Below are 22,558 nucleotides of genomic sequence, written 5' to 3' on the forward strand. Positions count from 1 at the left end.
TTAAAAGTTCGATTTAAAAGTAAAACACCCACGCTCTAAGAAACCATTTGCTCTACTGGTTGCACTACAATCCGTCCACCAGTCAAAGTCTCCGCTCACCTGTTTTGTGTTTTCTTTATGTATCACAATCTGTATCTCGAGGTTGAAATGCAAGTGGATTTGTTATAGTGTGAAGGCAATGAGCTCGGATCAGATTTAAAGTTGTGACACTCTAAACCTGTATGTAAGTAATAATAACAACCTGATACTAATGTGGTTTCATCATTAACAATTTGAGGAAGGGAATCGGTAAAACACAGTTAATTGCATACTAACCTCACAATAAAAAAAACGTTCAACATAAAGCTATTAAAAAAGGGTAAATGCAGTGGAATAAAAGATTATGTAATTGTGGGGAAATGTATGAATCTGTGTCAGTCGTTGGGGTCCGGACGTCAGGAAATGGTCTCGATTCTTTTTTTTGCTTTCTCTTCTCATGTGGTCACTTTGCAAACTGCCAGCTTCATGCCTTCCGTGTCACAATGCTTCTTCAGCAGCGAGCTTCTCATCATCAAGCAGACGTTTTGTGAACAAAGGGCATCCCTCATCATTCAACCTCACAAATTCTGAAAATGCTATCGATTCGACACATAAAGCTTCACAAACGACAGATTAAAACAAATTGAGCCCTTTCGACAATGATAAGGACTTCACGTTACAAAATGTATCCAGGGAAATATTTGACTCAAATTTGAAATGAACCGATCATGTGATGTGAACTGAACAAGTGAACAGGTGATGCTCTTGTAACTTGTTCACAAAACGTGGATTTGGGTTGTTGTATGTGCATGGTGTCTGATTTGGAAAGGGATCCTGCGGCTGTGGTAAGTGTTGGGTCAAAAAATCGCTTGAATCTGGGCAAGAATTTGAAAGAGGTAGGAGATCATGTGGCGGTGGAAACAAGGCTTCTGTTCCAATCTGGCTGCATGGCTGTAATAACTGGATTGACGGGAGAAAAAGATTGGTTAAGACGTTACATGCATGAAATTTGAAATTAATATTGTGATGCCATCAAATTCTATTGCCTTTTTATCAATTTGTGTATTTCCTCAAAGTTTTTTGTTGAATTTATTGAATCAAAATATTTCGATACGAAATGGCATCAGTCTCCAGACTTAATGATGAACAAACTTTGACTGACCAGCTTTTTGTTCTTTTCATAGGCATCAATGGGCCCTCACACACTCTCATTTCATTGGTTTTGCATGCTTCCAGCCAAATCATCCTTTAGCTAAACCAAGTTATTTCCCCACTGTAGCATGACGTCCACCTCACCTCTCTACCGTCACTTTACCGACATGTAGTGGTCTCCTCTATCAGAGTGACAGATTTTACATGGCAATTTTCTCACCTTCACAAACCTCACTTTGATTGCCAAAACTAATGTTAGGGCAATTTCATTTTGTAGGCAATCTCCTTCTGCATTTCCCGTGCGTGCTCACTGGTCACCGCTCCCAGTGCTGTGACCAAATCACCTGAATAGAAATCCAGTAACACGAGAGCTTGTTCTGAAACCTGAGAGGCATTTCTGTACCACGGCCAACTCTATTTATTTAGGTTATTTTCCCGTTCAGTGCGTTTCATCACATGTGGTGTAGAGCAGCTTTTTCATTTACAGATAAAGAAGAAGAAAAAAACACTCCACACAGATTCCTTTGGAGTCTGCTGAAATAAATAATTGTTGATACCATGGCTATAGTCCATCATGTTTTTGTTTTTTTCGAAGTCTAACTCTTATAAATAAAAGATTTAATGAGCCGAACACAACGAGATGAACCAGCTTCAAAGTGTGCTTCTTTATCCCCCCACCATCTTATGCCTCATGATCAATACTGGTTCTTAAATCATTTAACGGTGAAGCCAATTTTATTTTTTATTATTATCTGCCGCTGACAACAAAGACTTGATGAATTCTTCAAGGTTTTATCAAATATTCAGAAGGTCTCATTTAGTTCAGTCATTTCCTGGATTACAGGTCAGTGTTTGAGCAAAACATAGATAAAAAAAGGTTGGGTGGGGGGCTGGATAAAATAAAAAATCCTCTGCAGGGGTTACAACAGGTCACTTGCATGTGATGTTTAATGTCTTGCATGGTTACGACATGCAATGGCCCGTCCTAGTCTGCATGCTGCTTAATGAATGTTTTCCTCTCTTTCTCTCTGCCTGTCTGTGCTTCCAGAAGACAGCCAAACTGAAGGTGGGTAGGTTGCTGTAATTGTTGGTTTCCATTCTAGCTTAAAAATAAATCTGCATATGTCCACACATTGTCATGGCTGATGAGGCTTCTTAAATAACTGTAAGCCAATGTTTTATACTGGTCGAAGTATTGATAATACTGCAATGGTAAGTCTGGTAACTCTGGTTCTCCTTTGTTTTAGTTTTTCATATTATTGTTTTTTAAATATATTCCCCCCACCAAATAAACATTTAAAATATTATGAAAATACAGATTTAAAATTCCTGTTGCATTATCAACAGGAATATCAGGGGGTAAAATACTCTATTGAAATGGGTAACAGTGATTGTGTCAAATCAAGACCAATATATTTTTGAAGAAATGGAATTGGCTTTTCCAACATAAAAGCTCAGCAGTGCGTCATGCTACTGAATTACCTATTAAAGTTTCCTCTAGTAACCTTGGAGTGCCACAGATTTTTACGGTACAAACTAGAAATGCTTCCATCTCAGGTGTAATTTAGTTCAAACTGCCTCAATAACAAAGAACAGCAGGACTTTGGACCCTGAACTTTTCATTTAAAATCTGAACGATATTGACAAATTCCCTTTGGACCACTGTTTAACATAAACTCTAACAACTAGCTTCCATAATCCAGGCAGATAACGTTAGCTGTAGCCACATGCCAGAGAAAACATTAAGTGCTGTTAATTGTGCCAATTGAATTAATTGAATACATTTTAACTGTTACTTAAGCGATTTGCTTCTTTAGATGGCGTGGTGACCAGACCATGTCCGATCCTCCTCATCTGTATAGCCGTTTTCAGACACGAACTCCAGATGAGTGGGTCCAGACTTTCTCTGCTCAGACGGTTTCGCAACAGCAAAAAATCCCAGGGTTCAGGCGGGGGGGGCATATTAATTCCAGCCCTTTGAAACTGGCATTGGCTCTTACCACCACAAACTCTCTTCACATCTCCGTCGGCACTTTCCATTTTTTCGTCACTGCTTTTTACATATTTTTGCGCCTGCCACATGTTCGAATCCTCACCCCCACTGTCTCGCGATGAATCCCGCGAAGGATCTCCCGCTGTTACATCGGCGCCATCGCTCACTCTGCGTTACAACCCCTGCGGAGAAAGTCTGAAGGATCTCTGGAGTTCAGTACATGTCTGAAAGCAGCATATGACACAAATGCTACACGTACGAACGGCCGTTGTTGTTGAAGGTCAAGGTAAACTGGGCCTCAGCTGTATTTGTGTCGAGCGACCTCTCTGTCAGGAAAATGTAGGATGAGTAAGTTTGGGCACTTCACATCTTAGGGAAAAACCGGGTCAACCTGAGTTTTCTGAATTTCTGAATGATGTCTAGTAAGTGGCTGATGACGCATCGCAACCTGCTTCGGTTGGCCGAATGCTCCATCGTGCTCGCCCTGTCTGTCCATCCTCCTCTGTTTCTCTCCGTCCCACTCTTTCCTGATCCCCACACTCCTGAAGTAGCAACAGACATCTGCTGTGAAAGAGATGCCTGCGTGCCAGTGTCACACAGCTTCCCATGATCCCTTGTTCTCTGCTGACTGTGCTCTCGTTTTCCTTTAAGGTCTGGCACACCTGATGATGGGCGACCAAGGTATGAGCTCCGTTCCTTTATCCCGTCACACTTCCATTGTGTTCTCCCGCTCCTGTTGTGTTTGGAAATGTGCGTTGCCTCTTACTCTCGTGACGGCTGCCCAGGCTTGACGCTTCAGATGCGTGCTGTCATTTCAGTTATTTTTCTTACTTTGAATGACCTCATGGTAACTTCCATTTTTCTTCGTTTGACCCCGTTTTTTAAAAGCCCATTTAGAACCGTTCCCTACTCTGCTGGGTAGCCATTTAATTTCTCTCTATTTTTCCCTTTCCTTTCATTTTAATTATTCACATCTTTTGTACATTCTTGTGTTTCACGGTGATGTGGTTCCAGTTAAGGGACTTTCGCATTACCATTATCAGGACACAATGCATGGTGGTGGAAAATAGCTTCCTCATCTGGCCACGCTGCTGTTAATGCATGTTGCGAACAGTCCCAACGTTCTATCTTCATCATTCCATCTCTATGGCCGCTGCATATCCTCCTCATGAAGCAGAGCAATGTGAAGTGTTGTTCTTCTCTTCCAAGTTTCCATTTCTTCGTCCCCTTTGCCTTTCTTTCTTGCATTTACCCATATGTGTAGCCATCAAGCCTCCTTCTCCTCTGTCCTTCTCCAACTTGACCATGACACTTATCGGTGTCTCCTCTCCTTCTGTTCTTCCTTTTTGTCTGGAATCTGCTTTCTTCATGGAACATTTCATCAATTCTCATAGGTAAAAGTAAAGGTACAGCTGTTTTGATTATCTGAATTCATTTAACTATGACAGCAGTGTTTGTGGCCTCGTACACTCATGCTAAATGAAGCATATAAAGTCATTGGCATTTTTTCAAATTGCTTTCTCAACTTTTAATGAGAGCTTTTCAAGGTAGGTGTCGCTCTGCTTTGCATTCACCCGTCTAAGCTGTGCCCACTGTCTCTCTTCTGCTTTGTGCATGGGAATCCTCAATGCGATTCATGGGGTTATTTGAACAGAACAATAGTTTCTGCTCTAGTTCGAGTACACCTCTACCACCCAGGGGTAACTACACTCTTTTAGTTCAAATAATGGGGTTGGGGGTTGCGAGTGAGGCTTAATCATAGTGCTGTGGGCCTCCCATCCTGGCTGTGATCCTCACCTCTTCTCCCCGTGGGGTAAGTGGACTTCTGATCTTTCCTATTTGACTCTCCTCCTCAGGGCAGAGAGGGGAAACTTGGTCTCTAAGGTCCCTACTGAGCATTCAAGGTAAAATTTTGATACTTTCAAGTTGGTTACTAAAGTAAAGTAAAATTTAGCAAGTCATCATGAGCTGACTAGAGTGTGGGTAACTTGAATGTCAATGTGTACGCTTTGTTCAATGTAAAATTATGTAAAACTGTATAAATTATAATATAAGAAGCAATTTTTAACACTGTGACATTCAAGTAGCCCACTTGCATTCTGGAACATTTATTTTTCTTCCTTTTTGTTGTTCTTGAGGCTGCTTTGGAATGTAACAGTTTATTCATTTAGGTTTCACAAATTCTCATTCAGAATTTTGGTACATTTTTATACCAACAATAAAAATAAAATGTATTAAATGTCTGTTGTCATGAAATTGTGAAGCATCATCTGAACAGGTAAGTCTTCAACCTGCCTTATGGATTTATATTGAATGCGATTGTAATGCCGGATGTTACACACATACATGAAATGCACCTACGCAAACTGACACACACACACACAAAACCATTCCTTATAATAAGATTACAGGACTGATTTTTCCAACCCCTAAGGTAAGTGTGATTTTCAATACACATGTACCTGAAGTGAACATTTTGAATAAAAGGACTTATGATATAGTCATACAAATATACTATTGGTCAATGCTCCAATTATCTAAAAAAAAAAATTTCACCACAATGATACAGGCCATCCAAAATATACAAACTGAAATTGCATAGCCCCTGACTACGTGAATACTGCCCCCTGTGTAGACTTGCCGTTTTACACAAATTAGTCAAATAATGGATTAAAACCCACTCAGATTAGAATGTTGTATTTAGTGTGCACTCCAAGGCTTCATGTGAAACGAACAGGTTTTTACTACTCCAACCCAAACACCAAGCTTGGATGTGGCAGAAGGAAAGCCACAGGGAGATATTGAGAGAATGCTGATGAGGCACAAATCGGACATACGTAGCACACTGCTTCTAATTTGGGCCGTGGTTAGATGTCCCCCGTGTCGTACAGTTTGAAACCTAGTCAGTCCACTTATGTACTGTGCGGTCTCGAACACACATTGCCCATTTGAGTATTAAACGGAGAGGCGAGGACAAGCGCCTGTGTTCATTGTCTGCTTTAAGCTGGTGAGAATAGTGTGCATTATGTGAGCTCCCACTGAGGTCCTCCCGTGTCACTTTAACCACTTGTGTGGTTTATCCGGTGTTTCATGGCTGCTCCTTTGAGGACAGGCTAGTTTATGTTGCTGCTTGCAGCTTGTGCATCGACACCGGATTCGTGAAAAACCTTGTTCCCATGCAGCTCTGGAGAGCAGGGCATGCAGAGGGATAAGTCGTAATACCACTGGCACACAAATCACTGGGTATTTAATTGCTGTCATCACAATAACTGCCATGCGCGGCTTAAGAGGAACTGCGGGCTGTGCAGGCAGGCTTACAGGTACACTCGTTTCTAATTTAGTCCACTTTCTAATGTAATTGCTTTCACTTTCAAAAGATAGAAATTGTCCCTTTTTATTTTATAGATCGACAGTATACGCACTCCCGGGGATTTCATGGAAGTGAGGCCTTTGTTGGTGTGTTTGCTCCTGATGTGCTTTATTTTACTTGACCGATTAATTTGATGTCTTAACTGCAGGGCTCTTTTTATAACACATGAAGCTACTGCAACAAGGATTTTTGAACTGGGCACTGCACACTTAAAGGACAACACATCATCAGATGCCTTCAAAGAGTTACATAGGGCTCATATCAAGGAATCAGCTTCACAAGCCAAAAGTGTTGCTCTTTCAGTTTGAAGCTTGTTTTTCTGTATCTTTGCTGGATTAGAAAGAGCTGAGGTAAATGTGTAACCAAATCACAGCCATTTGCTCTGTAGCCTACAGCTTAGCCACTCACATAGCTAGCTCGGTAACTTAATTACCAGCATGCAATGTATCCTGGGATAGGTTGGTCTGAGTGGGATTCAACCATTGGATCCTCTGTTGCTCAGTGATGGTTGGGCGCATTTGAAGGTGCATTTGAGGTGGGACATCCTCGTTTTTGCATAGGGACACAATCTGTCTTCACATGTAGCCCCCGAAGGATGTGGACCCTGAATTGGGATGTTTGTATTTTTTACATATGGGTTATATACATATGGGGCGGTGTGGCCTAGCGGTTAGAGTGGTGGCTCTCCAACAAGAAGGTTGCCGGTTCAAACCCCACTCTCTCCCATCTGCATGCCGAAGTGTCCTTGGCAAGATACTGAACCCCTAAATGGCCTCTCATAAATGTTGAGTGTACTAGTTGTAAGTCGCTTTGGACAAAAGCGTCAGCATAATGACATGTAATGTTCTCACATATACAATTCCACTCTGGTTTGTTGGGTTTATAATACAAATCCACAAGGTTGAAATATACATCAAGCACTTGTTATGTTTGACATTTTATGAATGAGACCTGAGCCACTTGAGACAAAACCCATGCCATAATCACTCCTTGATCGAAAATATAGTTGCATATTGGCAATAGTATAGTGGATGTTGACAAAAACATTAACAGCTTACCTTCCATGCAAGTGGATTCAAATATACATCTTGAGTCTTGGCTCTGTTCTGATGCCGGTGTCTAATCCAGGTCACGAGACTCTAAAAAAAGCATCTTTATGGAGGTGTTATATGTTTGCATTCCTCATCTCATTGTATAGCTATGGATATTATTTAAGCAGGCATTGAGTACAGCTCGGTGAGTAAGTGATGTGGGAGTGTGTTAAGAGAAAGCCTCACTTTATGTACAGTATGTGGGATTTTCAGGTTCCACACATTTACAACTGCACAAGCTTCAGTGTAGATTTTTTTATCTGCATAAGAGATCATAATGGATTATTTCTGCAGATTTTTCAATTAGTCCAACTCCTGATGCTTTTACTTCATTACTTAAGCATTAGCCACATAGTTATATTTCTATTTTACATTACTTTATATAATAGTAATTTAAAATATGTAAAAACCTCAGCTGTAGTGCGAGATTTTTATATTTATTTAACTTGTTTATTAGGATTATACTAACAGTCATGTACAGTGGCTTGAATATTCCTTAAATCAATTGTTCCCTAGGAAGGTGCTGAAACAATTTGTCTCTGTTTTGCTTGTGAGGCTGCTTATTAAAACCACTGTGATGTCATCTTCAGCCATCACATGGTTATGTTCTGGCTTTTTGTATCAGTGACATCAACGGGGGGTTAGAGTGCGCACCTCAGCGGCGGGTGAGGTAGAGGCAGCGGAGCGGTGGGCTCACGATAGAGTTGAGTGCTCTCACGTTTGCTTCTTTCCATTTACAGTTGTGTTGACAGGTTTGTGAGATGGCAGCTGGAATTTACTGGTGGTCGGAATATGACAACATAGATTTCCACATGCGACTGTCCAGGCACTTGAGATAAATGTCACATGCAGCGAAAGGATTTGTCAATGTATTGGTTGAGTAGATATTCACAGCGTCATGTTGAGCTTTAAGGGCTGTGTAGGTGCTTGTGGGATACTGATGTGCGTAGCAGTGGTGAAAAATATGAAAAAAGGTGAGTCGATTAGTTTAAAAAAAAGTTTAGAAACCATGAACTTATGAGGAAGTTCTATGTCGCTGCTCGGAAATGGCACTTGCATATTGGAAAGACTTTTCAGTGTATAACAGCCATATGCACAGAGAGCTTTTTTATATTTTCTGATGATGGTTGTCAACTCGGAGTAGTTCATCTGCAGCACACGGGGACTTTGCAAACACGGCGTAACAAGTTCCTCTAGTCTAAATAATGCGAAACAGCATATCAGAGCGTAACTTATCAAGACTTGTTTGCCGTCTTTATGTGACAGCTAACACAATAGCATGTGGTGTGCGTTGAATCAACAACAGATGTTGCCTTTGTAGCTTTACATAAAACCTCGCAGACTTGTCGGTGAGCTCCTCTCTGATTCGCTGACTTCCTCCGCTCTAACCCGACACATTAAACACATCTTCAATACGTTTAAATCTCCGTGGTCCGTAGATGTTCCGGAGTGAGGGAGGAACCAAGCGCGATTCACATGTGTCCTGCAGGGCTACTCAGAGAGGGAACAACACTTTACAGTCAGTGTTCGTCTGTACCCTCGTCATGTGAAATGTCAGGGGGAGTGCTGTTTGAGAGCTTGACTCAAGATTCCCCACAAAAACTCAATTAGGTTTATCTCTAAAGTCTGGGCATATGGGTGATGTCATCGCCATCTGGTCCAAAAGCTCCAACCAAAGCTGTTTTGTTCCTAATCAGCGAATGATTGTTATTATATATGAAAAGTAACAGTAAAAATAGAGTTTAGTGTTATGTTCGATCTTTTTAACTAAGAAGGTGATTTACTGCTGTGGCGATGAGAACGATTATGTATACAGTGTTTAATCTTCCAGGAGGCAAAGCTTTCAAAAGTGTCAGTGAAGTAATAGAGCTAGTGCTTAAAGAAAGTCAGGGATCTGCCTCCTTCCTGATTTTTCTCTTTGCCTTTGCAGCTTCTGTCACATTCAAACAGCTTTTAAAGAGAAACTCACTTGGAAATTACAAACATGGAGGTGAAGGGAAAATGTTTATTGTGGCAATATGTCTTCAAGTGAAACACAGTCTTGCTCAGTTTCAGGTTTGAAGTCTCTGCAAATATGGATATCTCACGTCTTTGGGGAGATTTCTGCCGGGAAATCCTCAAGAAGCTTAAGCAAATATTCCTGTTGACGGGCCCAAAACTTCAAAGCTCATCCCTTACCACGACAATCATTGAACAGATGAAAGCCGGCTCCTCCCCACAATATCTTTAAAACCTAATGTTGAAAGATAAACAAAAAAAAATTAAATTAAATGACAAACGCTGAGTTACAGTGATTTACTGCACTAAAACCCTCATTGGCTGCAGGCTACAGACCCCTCAGAGCTGCTGAGAAGATGTGTAGTTGTCGCTCCGTCTAAAAAGAACTAGTAGAGAGGAACAAAAGTGGCAAGGTAAGGCTGCCGGAATTCCTTCAAAATGTATTTCACACCTCTAATTATTCATGTTCCTTCAATAGTGTGAAAAACATGATTCATGTTCGTGTGAGGGGGAGAGCGCGTAATTATGTAGTGAGATATGCAAGGATTTGATCAAATAACAATCTTTGGGCACTCATACACAGATCACATAAGTCGGAATTCGATTTTTAAACAGATTCTGCTTGAGATAAGTAGAATCTGGATGCCGGAAGCCTTCTGGTTTCGGTTTTTAGTTTGACCAATCATGTTTGAGCAGGCTTTGGATGCTAGTTGGTAAAACATCCCATGCTAAGACTAATGCAAAGAGGCAGAGCACAGTGACCACATGCAAGGGTTATATCAGATTTTTTAAGTTATCTCATTCTGATTCCTTCTGATGAACACTTACACAATCTATCGCTCTATTACACGTGCCTACGAGGAGTTTGGTATTTAAATTCCTGCCCATATTTAAGAGGTTATAAGTCGTACAAAACCATGTAACTTCCCCAAGGACAGAAATGCAGCTTTGAATAGAAATGTTTTTTTGGTTTATTTATTTGCCTTAAAATAAATCAATGTTTTTTTGTGTTAAAATAAGCATTGTGCGTAATAAGCTGCTAAATCAAAGTAACTTCCTGAACTCAAGTTCGGTCATTTGAATAACTTGCAGCGTTCCAACTCACCATCTGCTTTGTGTCTGAAGCTGACAAATACAAAAAACATAATATAATAATAATCAAATAAATCAATTCTGAGGGGAAAAGTTGTCCCTTTTGAAATATACAATTAATCCAAGCACCTGGGTGTAGTTCAAGTTGTCTAAGCCACCTGGTTGATGGAACATTACTTTAATTCCTTAATATTTTATTAAATTTGCCTCTAAAAACTGTTATTATTATTATTATTATATGAACTGATGATGAAGGTATGTAGTAAATTAGAGTTGCTGCTTTTCCATCACCTCTATTATTTGTAAACATTGATGATTTTCATTGAATCCAACTTGTTGACCTGGTTTTCTTGTTGGACTCATTGCACAGATTCCCTCATCAAACATTATAACATGTACATACACAGGGAATTTAGCTTATTTACTGGTGACTAATTTACCTCTCTGGTGCCGTCACCGGCCAGGTCAACTGTTCCACACACCAGCCAAGGGCCCTTTGTGTTTACTACAAACAAGGTAATTGTACTTGATGGGTCACAGAGGCAGTTTTCACAGCTACAGAAATGGAGAAAAATACTCCTTTGCAGTGCAGGAGGGGGGGGGGGGGCAGGGGGAACTGTAATTGCCTGGAGTGAGATTTGTGTATCTTGACGTGGCAGATTGGCAAGACTGCACTAAATCTCCACAGATTAATACATTACCACAGATTCTCCTGAGGGGGTGGGAGGAAGATACAGAGCATGTGAAGGACTTAAAGACAGAGAGGCCTCTCTCTCTCTTGCTCTCTCCCTCTCTCTCTTTAAAGAATGAGCACAAGGAAATGGGCAGAGAAAGGAAGTGGGGGCACAATGTGCAGAGAAGAAGTGCGATAAAGTGGGATTATAAAACAGAGGCATGTGATTATAATAGGCACAGAGGGAAAATATAGTGATGAAGGGAAAAGAGGAACGATCAGACTGTTGGCTGAAGTCCAATGAGTGTTTTCTTTTGAAAACAAAATCCCGCTTTTTATGTTCCCAGCAAAACAAAAAGAAGGTATTTCAGTAAATCAGAACCGCCCGTCTGGCTTCCTGATGGACATGTTTGGCGTCTCTTTATGCCAGACTCAGCTTCGTCGTCAGCATCCTCCATCAGCACCATACCCTATCAACTCTTGGCTGTCACCGCCAACAGGTTCTCGGAGGCGGGTTTTCTGAGGTGTGCCTCAGCGGCGCCTCCGTCATCTCGCGTAGATCAGCGGTGACAAGAAAATCCAACAGCGCACTCTTGGATTAATAGTTATCAATGCCTTTCTCAGAGAATATTTACGATAAGAGATGACTGTTCCAAACCTAAAGAGAGGGCGAAGGAGAACGCGGAATAAAAAGGTGGGATCAATATGAACAAGGCTCATCTGGCTCCCCAGGTGGAGGGGAAGGAGATCTGCTCCGGATCAATATCGCCGGTCGATACCAGTGAGAGACTGCAGTGATGAAAAACTCTATTTCTTGGCCCGCAGAAGGGAGTGGATGAGTCATAGCAGAAAATAGATAAAAGGGAGATACCTATACTTGAGCCGCGGACTGTGAAATGGATCCTTTGAATATCAGTTTGTTTAGTTATATTCCAGCTTTGAGATCGTGGATTCAGGCCATTTCACCGGCCTCCACTGATGGAAAACTGCCAGGTATTATTGCGATGCTGCGTGTTGGCGATGGAATCACGCCAATGCTTTCAGTAGGTTTTAAGAAGTATTAGAAAAAAAGCTCATAATATATGTTCATGGAGTGACGTACAGCACTGCTTTGTGTAGGTTATTTATGAGAGCACGCACGTGGCTTGGCTACCTTCAGAGAGATTATTTCCCCCCAGTCGTTATTGGTCCATTAATCATCTCCTGTTACACTGCGAGTCTGCGGCGTCTGACTTAATGTAACCATGCACACAACACCCACAGAACCGGTCAACATCTATCCATCCTGGTTATTGATATGATAAATAGATATACTAAATTAAACTATAATCAGAACTTGAGACTTCTTCCACGACCTTCTGTGCATATTTCTTTGCCACTGCCCAGACTGGATGCCGTTTCAGTGATGCATAGCGGGGTAATGGCAAGGCTCCCTGTGGGAAATTGAATAGTCCATTTCCAATCGAGTGTGCCCTGAAAAATCCATGGGGGTCAGTGGCAATTTGTCTCAGGAGGTCTGCGCCGAGAGTCATTACGCTCAAGACCAACATGTCCCGAGGGACAGGCCAATTCTGTGGAGGGAGACTTGAATTCCCTATTACATATGAAATATTTGCCTTCTCTCCCTGCATTTCCTACAGTAAACAGGTAAGAAGATTTGCCCCTCTTCTCCTCAGAGGAGTAACGTATGAATTGCCAGTTGCATAACAGAAAAAAATAACACAATATTACTAAAATGTTTTTCTGTGACATTTCATTTCCAATTTTTGGGAATTTCAAAAATTGTCTCTTCTGAGATTACATATGTCATGTGTTTGAATTTGTTCAAGCATGAGGAGGATGACTTAAAGAAATTTTCTGACAGTTGCTGCCATGTGAGGTAATTCTCCTCGTACTTGTTTGGAAACCACACGTCGTGACTTTGCTGTATTTAAAGATCCTGGCTGTGGCTTTTTTTCTGAGGGAATCAGTTAGGTATTTATATGCAGTGAGTGTTGACTCTGTGGCTAATTTGTAGGCCGGACACTTCTATTCTGTAATTTTATCCATGTGGTTAAAGCAACTCTTTGCAAATGTGATTGCTCGGAGATGGTCAGGGCTGAGGATTTCACTGTCGATCGATTCGCTTGAATGAAAATTTTACGTTTTGTGTTCATGACTGAAAATGACAGTGAACAATTCCGTGTAAATCTCTGCTCTGATTTATACATAATAAGAATAAGATTAGATCAAATTAGAATGATATCACACACTCTTATATATGGTTTTTGCCTGTTTACAATAGTGCAATTCATTCTGATTCAAGCTCTGTTTAGCATCATGCAATACTTACTGCAATGGCGGCAACATGTCTTTGAATGAAACATGAGGCTTACATACAAAATCATCCTGCTGAATTCTGCTGCTCATCTAAAGACATGTTTTTCCCTCTGGATGCAGTAATTGCATGGAAAGACGTCGGCCTCTGTGGTATTCATTTGCCCTTCCCTCTCATTTCCTGCCTTTTTTTCTCTCCCTCTGCTGCTCAGATTCAAATCGTCTGTACGTTCCCCGCACATCCTTAAAGCAAGAACAAACCACTGAGAGACAGTGGGAGATTACATGACCCCACTTGATCTATAGCTGCTGTATCGATGAGTTCTAAGCTTAGTCCAGCTCAGGAGTGTTTTGTCTTAGGGATGACATCTGCCTCAGAGGCCATTACTGTTTTCCATTGTCTTGTCACGAGGAGGGAAATCCGAGGAGTTGTGATGACACCATGGAAATCAGGGCTATGATAAATCCAGCTTATTAGGTACTTCCTGAAAATACTAGAAGAGTGGTATCAACCAAGGTGGGTTTATAAATACATTTATAAGGCTACTTTTGTATAACACCAAATAAGCATGGCCATGTATGCAAGCAGCAATGACCAGTATAAAGTTGATGCACTTTTGGATATGGTCTTTAAAAACTAAAGATGACACACAGTATAGTGCAAACCTCCATCAAGTCCCAGAAGTCCCCTATGAAATCAAATTTAAATTAACTGAATCCAGATTTGTTGTTGGATCTGCATCAAATTGCACACATTCATAAACGTCAATAAGCTAAACACAAATTATTCTCCTGAAAAATCATATTTTAAAATACGATCTATATCACAATGTTAAAGGTTCAGTGTGTAGAATTTAGTGACATCTAGAGGTGAAGTCGCATGTTGCAGCTGAGTACCCCTCACCTCATGCTCCCCCTTCGCTCGGGACCCATTTGCTAAAAGCTAAAACCCTGTGTTGTGATTCTAATTATCAAATGCAGCTCGCTCCACAATTTGAAGATGATACTTTTCACGTGCTGAAGGTATTATTTTAGAGGGTTAGTAATGGCGGTGTTATATTTGCCACCTCATATAAATGCCACGCTGAACGCCAATAAAGTAAATAAGATTTCGCAGGATTAGTTTGAAGCCGTTTGAAATCCCTCTAATGGTGATGTGTCCGAGCTAATCATCTCACCAACTTGCTGTTAAAAATGTATTTCAGTAAAACAATCTTCATAGGATGAAACTGGGGATTTATCATCCACATCTCTCTAGTGGCCTTCACATAACTCATGAATTAGAGATGAAACTAATTGTTTCATTTGTGGTTATTCCCTTTGGTGTTGCAGTTATCTATCATTTTTTCCCCCCTTGCTGATTTCTATCAATGTAATAGGTGTGTTTTGTAAGAAACCTGAATCAAACCGCCCATTACAATAAAGCTCCTTGAGGAACGACAATCGTACAAAGAAACAACTGTTTCTGTTGTTTCGCTACGTCGCAGCAAGGGAGCAAATACTGGATTTATAAGGATTTGCTTTTTTTAGAATTAAATCTAAGTTCTCCCAAAATACTTTCAGCGTTTAAGATAAATAAGTGCAATGAAATTTCAACCCTGTTTCTTGTTGTGTAAACGTTTTGTAAAACCTAGTTCAAACCTAAGCACACACACCGCAAGTGTCTTTCTTAGCTCCATTTAATTGCCCCGCCAAGTAACTACCCGCGTTAGTCAAATAGCGAATGCACTTGCAGTGATCTGGATGTGTTGGTTTAAAAATGAGGTGATCGGCGCATTGATGCCACATTGATATGCTGAGCAATTACCCTTTTGACGAAATAATGCCTGGTGTGAGGTCAGTGTTGCAGTGTTTCACTGTTGTTGTAAGGGAGCATTATCAAGACAGTAATACGTGTCTACACAGGCGGGTGCACATCACGTGTCACTCTCTTTTACCTTCTGGCAAATCTGCCACGATAATAACAGTCTGCCAGCCCTCTGATTGGTTTATTGTATGCTACGTCCGAGCTACACCCGTTATTGATTAGAGCCTAAGTCAAACCCTTTTGAACCGTTCGCCAAACAGCCGTTTAACGAGTTAACCTGGATTTGTACACACACAATAAATGACCTTACAAGGTATGGTTCAGACCATTCATGTAATTCAATTTTATTTATGCGAAATCGCAACAAAAACCTCAAGGCACTTTACATAGTACTGTTGAGACCTCACAGATTAATAGAGAAACTCTAGTGGGGAACAGTGGGAATAGTTGTGTTACTGTCATAGTTAAGCTCCGTCAGACTGATTGTAATAATTAGAATAAAAAAAAAACAATACTTACAGAAATAATGATGATATTAATGAATGCCTTGTCAGTAAAATAAAAAATGATCTACAAACCCAACAGTTAATGAGTAAATACTGGCGACTGTGGCGAGACGAAACCTCTAGCAGAACTAGACTCAGTGTGGGCGGCCATCTGCCTCGATCGGTCGGGGTGAGCAGAGAAAAATGGGGACATGAGGAGAAGTGGGTGGGAAAGAGGGGACAGACGAGAGAGAGAGAGACTATGAGAAGGAAAAACACAAGGTTAGTGACATGTAGTAAAATAAATGGAGGGCAGAGAGACGGAGATAGTGAGAGAGAGAGCAGTCTATGCCTGTAGCGGCATAACTAGGGGATGGTTCATGACTCACCAGCCCAATCTTAAATGTAGAGAGGGTGTCAACCTCCCGAGCCCAGAGTGGGAGCTGGTTCCATAGCAGAGGAGCCTGGTAGCTGAAGTCTCTACCTCCCATTCTGCTCTTATAGACTCTATAGGAATCACCAATGAGCCTGCGTTTTGGGAGATCTTTGATAAATGAGGTTGCTTTTTGTCTGTGAGGAGCAGGATCTTGAATTCTGTTCTGATTTGACAGGGAGCCAATGCTGAGAAATAGCTCAGAATAAAAATTATGATATATAATTATATTTAATGTGTGGTCAGATTCTTAAAATAGGGCCATTCATTTAAGAATTATACTGATAATACCAGCCAGTTTTTTTTTTTGTTAAATGTTAAAATAAGTGTTGCAATTCCAAAATAAGAATTTCATTGCTTGAATGCAACACCAAATGGACCCGGTTGAAAAAGTAGGAGCTGCTAATTAAAAAGACCGAAGCGTGTTTACCTATCATTGCTTGATAAACCTTGTGCTGCCAGTGGGGAGTGACATTATGAACTGTAAATATATTGCTTCTGCACGGAGCTGCTGAGGCCGTAATTCCCCGTCCCTGAGCTCAGGTGAAGGTCAACGGGGAAGCTGTCAAGACGTCCGTGTTCCCCTGAATGTGCAACCGAGGCAGAGCTCCCAAGAATTAAACTGACATTTCGATTTCAGGTCAACCTGGATCATTAATTTTCATTTTGTCGGACGTTATTTATTTATCCTTGGGTTTTGCGATGTTAAGCGTTGTGGGATTGGGCTCGATTCTCCTATGAGACAGTGAGCATATATTTGGAATTTAAAATGTAGCAGCACGCCAAGCCTTTAGACCACCTTGAGAAGTTAAACCATGCGTGGATTACATCAGCCTCTAGTTACTCTACACTTGCCTAAAATCATTTCTGGTGTTGAGAATGGTCTCTTCACCCACAAGAAATTAAAAAAGCAGCTTAATGCAAAAATGTCTCAGAAACATTGCCTGAACACAGAACGTCTTAGCTTCTATGTTCAGGGAATCTCTTTGATATTGTGTCTCAGTCACTCTGTGGATCTGCGCATTATCATTTTATTGTACCTGCTTTACAGTTACATTTGAGCTAAAGTCTAAGTTTTAACAAGCGGTAATTTAACCACTGGTTAAGACAAGCCTAGGAACAAACAAGCTTCTTAAGTTAATGTTGTGATAAGGAACATAACATCCTTCGGCAGTATAGATAACTGTATACATTATATCAAACATTTCATTAATAAATGATTGCTCTAAGTTGGGAATAAGTTGCAGGGATGCAATTTTTTTGTATTATTTATGAAGACTATATGGTGCCCTACTTTACTGGGGCCGGAGAATCATGATATTAAACAAATTAAGGCTCAGATTATCCAATTTTAAATTATATGTAACAATCCACTGACCTATCACTGCTCTGTACATTGAGACTTCATACATGGAAAATTTGATCCCTTTGAAAAATATGGTATATTGTGATGTATAGTGGCATGTTACTTTTTTCTATATGTCTTCATGTAGAACAAATAGCAAACTTAACAAAGTAAAATAGATTTAATATTATTATTATTGAATATTCACCCCTTATTTTATTTTGCTACTTTGTCAATGTTTTCCATCAAAGATAGAAAAAGATGGCATATGATAACTGTTTAAGTTTGCTTTTGATTTACACCTATATATACCAAGAACAAAAATATCATATATGATATTAGTAGTAATGTGAATTAATGTATGCATATACCATCCACCCAAAGTATAATAATGCAGTATTACTGAATTTTCTCAAGAACACCAATACTGTTGGGACAAGAAAAGCTAAATAGATTTTTGAAAAGGAGTTCATTTGAAATAAACCAGTTTTATTGGCTCTGTAACTGTTTTGCAAGCAGCTTATAGTTTGTAACGAGCAACTTTCAGACCTGAGGATCTTAAACCATGTGCAAAAATACATGTGTAAGTGAAAACTTTAGATAGACAGTTTGAAAACGTAGATTATTAATACTTGCATTTACATTTTCACAGCACACGTAAGTAAAGAGGTGGCGTAAAAGTTTGCGATTGGGATAATTCTCAGTATCGTGGTTCTAAGGAAACATTATATGTACATCACAATTCAACAGCACTGGAGCTGCATTTGCTATAAGGGTGTAATTTAGAGGCTGTGTCAGGGACTAAAATAGGCCTGCAGATAAGAGCTGAGGACGCCTTGCACATCATTAAGTGTGAAATATAACAACACACCCCTGTGCTGCCTACTGTTCCCCTTGAGAGACGACAGCCAGATAGGGCTCTGCACAATTATGGCTGAGAGAGCCACGGACCTACACCTTCCCCACATTGCTTGGCTTTAAAGCGCCTCTGATGGAGAGTAGTGCAGTGCACCGCTGCATGAATCACCTGCTAACAAAGGAACAGTTCTCCTTCTGAGCTTAGTTTGTTCTCTGATCCGGTAAAAGCAACGAAGAAGCTAATGCAGTTCTGATGGGGTTTTCTGTCCCTGCTGAAGTTGTGCTCGCAACACCTGAGCCAAGAGTGTGCACCAATAGAGGACAATTATCAGCGGAATAATTGCACACCACTTCAAGCACTTCCCCCCGAAAAACTGAAGTGTTCTCTCTGTAAAAGCAGGATGTTGTGGTCCCCTGCCTTGTATTCCCTGTTCACTCCTTTCTGTGCATGAAAAGCCACTTTGCTGGGAAACTGCGGGCTTATTTCCGAGTTACACTGCGTTCGGCTGGAAATTTTGGCGAGGTGTCCTCATTGTAATTCCGTCAGCTTTTAAATATAATCAAATACCTCTTTTGTGATTCATTTCATTACACGTTCTGAACAGAAGAATAATTAGCGGCAGTGTGAGGCAACGGCAACATCAACACATCTAATCAAACACCGGCTTTAATTTATTATACATTACGGGCATCTCCAGCAAACCCCCTATTACATGTCACCAATCTGCGCATGCAATCCCACACACAGGATCACCGCCGCTGTGCGCAATTGCACGGGGAACGGACAATGAATCACGTACATCACAGAGAAAAAGAGTGAATGCTATCTTGACATTGGTATTTTCCAATCTTCCCAATATCCCTCCCACTGCAGAACCCCGGGGATCCAGAGATGAGTTTAAAACAGTCTCCTAACATTGTGATTTTTTTTAGACTGCTGACAAGCTGTTCTCTCGCTATTAAATCCATTTCTCACTGTCAGTGGAGCCGGAGCGGCTCAGATTTGAATGAAGACATGCTGGCGCTCCTGCTGCTGTGGGACCTACACTATATATGCACAGAGGGACAGGGAGGCCGTACTGTGCACTGTGTCACACCTGATGTACTGTTGGGTTATTGACACAGGCTGTAAGTGACTATAATAAGAAATTTGGTTAATGTTTAGTATTAATAACATCATACATTATGGTTAGAAACTATAAAGGTATTGCTAAGATACCATTTTCATATGTCTATCTGAAAAGACTATTCCTTTATTATATTATAGTCTTTATACCTTAACGTGCCTATAAAAACATGTGGCGTTTCTTATCTCCGAGCTTAAGTTAAGTGGAAAATTGGTTTCATGGTTAACAAAATAGTGCTGACTATATATTATGTACTACTATTGATTTGGCCAAATACAAATGCAATTGCTAATTGATTAACAACCTACATTTATAACCCAACCCTAACCCAAGGTCCTGTATGTTGTTAGATTTAGACGCTATAAGCACTATTCAGCAAAGGTCTTTGCTTCGGGTTAAATGAATTTAAATCACATCCTGTCTCACCCTGTCCCTTTTGACACTGAACCATTTGACATTTTCAATATTTGACGAAGACATCTCTTAACCGAGTGCTTTGATTCCTCTATATAATTACATGACTTAATGTTGATGGCAAAAACAGCATTATGTTTATACTACTAATTTGTTTAGCCAAACACATTAACTGCCCAGATCGTCTTCAGTTGCGAAAGTCATTTTAAATAATGCTTAATTTATTCATCACACATAAGCCCAGCCCTTACCCTAACCTAGGGTCCTGTTTGTTGTTAAATTTAGATTGTAAAAGCACTTAGCTCGCAATTCTGGGAAGGTTTTGCTTTTCAGCACAAAGTCCACTAAATACAGTTTCTCGATCCGGAGCTTTCGACAATATAAGACAGTCCGAAAATATTTATCCTATTTAAAACAATTTGAAATTAACGAATGAGATTGTGTCACAGGGAAATAGAGGCACCATTTGTGCTCCCATTATTTTAGTGAATTATTGTTGTTGACTATTAATGACTAATCCTTTTAAACTAGAACCCACCCAGCACTCAGAAAAAAGGCAAACACCACAGTATTATTGCATAGATATATTCTGACATATAAACATAATTATATTAACACAAAAACCACCACACAAATCCCGCAGTCAGAGTTTGATGCGAAGAGTAGAGAGCTGACAATGGGTTTCTGGTACCGAAATGATTGTTATGAACTTTATCTTGAGTCTTATTTGAGAAACAAATGGCCCTGTCATCGAGACCACGCCATCTATAATTCCTTGTCCTCTTTTTTCATAAACAGTTATTCCGCCTACACCGTCCTTGGTGCCAGAAGATAAATAAGGGGAATTAATTTGTGTCAGGATGACAGGAAAGCACTGCTCTGTTTGGCAGGAAAAACAGAGCGGAGAGTGTTATTAATGACCAGACGTGTGGACTGCAAGGACCACAGTCGCTCAGAAGGAGGTCAGGGAGAGAGGGAGGCGAGCCAGGGGGATGGGGAGGACGGAACCAGGCTGTTAATTCAAGAGTAAAGGGAATATTCAGTAAAGTCTTCGATCAACTGCAGAAACTAGTCTTTGGGACGTAGGATAACCCAGAACCCCTCAGCACCCCTCGTTTGTCCTGTTCCTTTATGGCATACACCTCTCCTTTCACTTGTCCTTGCTGAGAGGTGGTGTAATATAAATAACGGGCTCCTTACTGCTGACTGGGGAGCTGCTGTGTTGTGTTTTGTTGTGTAGAGGCAGCAGTGACGCGACCACCCATCTCCCATAGACTTAGAAGGAATCATGATTTTTAAATAGGAAGCATTGTCAAACTCGTTGTGCACTGTTCTGTGAGTTTCCGTAAAATGCCTTTTTCATTAGAATTCAGTTAAAGTCTTTAAGTGTTCAAATCGCATGGGGGTTTAAAGGAATTGGCAATTCGATTCTGTGCAATTCATCATTGATCATTTGATTGAACAACAAATCAGGATTTATCGTCTAACTTATTCTCTCAGTCAACTTCTATCACGAGCGATGGGATCCTTTATTTAATTAGCAATCGTGTATATCTGTCAAAGTTAGAATAGTTTTACTTTCTTACATTTTGTCTTTGCTCCCCTGTGCTCCAGTCCCAGTGCCGCATTAATTGAATCAAAACTTGATTATGATGGTGGGTTTGTCAAATCTGCTCAAACCAAAGCCTCATAGTTCTTCAGTGAGAAACTCTTGAAAGATATTTGCTCAAATTTTTTTGTTGAATCGAGTGTTGCAAGTTAAATCAGTTTTGCATACAGTGCCGGTTTTGATGTTCCGATACAAGCATTGAAAATTCAGATCCGATATAACACTTTTTAGATTAGTATTAGTACTTCCCCAATATAAGGTAGCATACAGCTGTTTAAAATACCAAAGATACCTTATAGAAAGTCGTATTTTTTTTAAATGCACTGGTGTTGGATTGGTACTCGATATCTGCTAATACGCACGTTCCAGCTATTAGTAACAACATTGAGAAAATTCGTATTGGAGCATCAAATTTCTCTGCTGTTTAAAACTTTTTCTCATCACGGCATTTTCCCCCATTTTCCTTTGTACCTTTCTGATAAATCTGTGGCCAGTCCTTTTTAAACTCATTTCACAATATGAACAGTCAGGGGTTGACATGTGTCTAATTATGTCTCACGTTTAATCTGTTTTGATGAGAGTGTTATTGGTTGTTAGCAGCCAGCGGTGTGTTAATTGTGGGGTATATCTTTAAATAGAGCAGTAGGTGACTATAATGTGTTGTGACTAGGTGATTCGTGCAGACCTTTAATATTAGCAACTTCATGGAGGGAGCTGTCGGTTCAGGGAGAGTTTACTCAGCAGCTCATACATTTTGGAGAAATAGCATCTGTGTGT

The 22,558-nt window shown here is 40.4% G+C and overlaps 1 protein-coding gene across 1 annotated transcript in view; it reads left to right on the forward strand.

Moving 5' to 3' along the window:
- LOC133966586 (neurexin-1a-like) overlaps nucleotides 1–22,558 on the forward strand; it is a 294,707-nt gene that overhangs the window by 60,957 nt on the left and 211,192 nt on the right. The window contains 3 exon segments of the mRNA XM_062401563.1: nucleotides 2,219–2,236; nucleotides 3,815–3,844; nucleotides 5,020–5,067. Of these exon segments, the coding sequence (XP_062257547.1) occupies nucleotides 2,219–2,236; nucleotides 3,815–3,844; nucleotides 5,020–5,067 (96 nt within the window).

Source organism: Platichthys flesus, chromosome 12 (genome assembly GCF_949316205.1).
Source record: "Platichthys flesus chromosome 12, fPlaFle2.1, whole genome shotgun sequence".
Lineage (NCBI taxonomy): Eukaryota > Metazoa > Chordata > Actinopteri > Pleuronectiformes > Pleuronectidae > Platichthys > Platichthys flesus.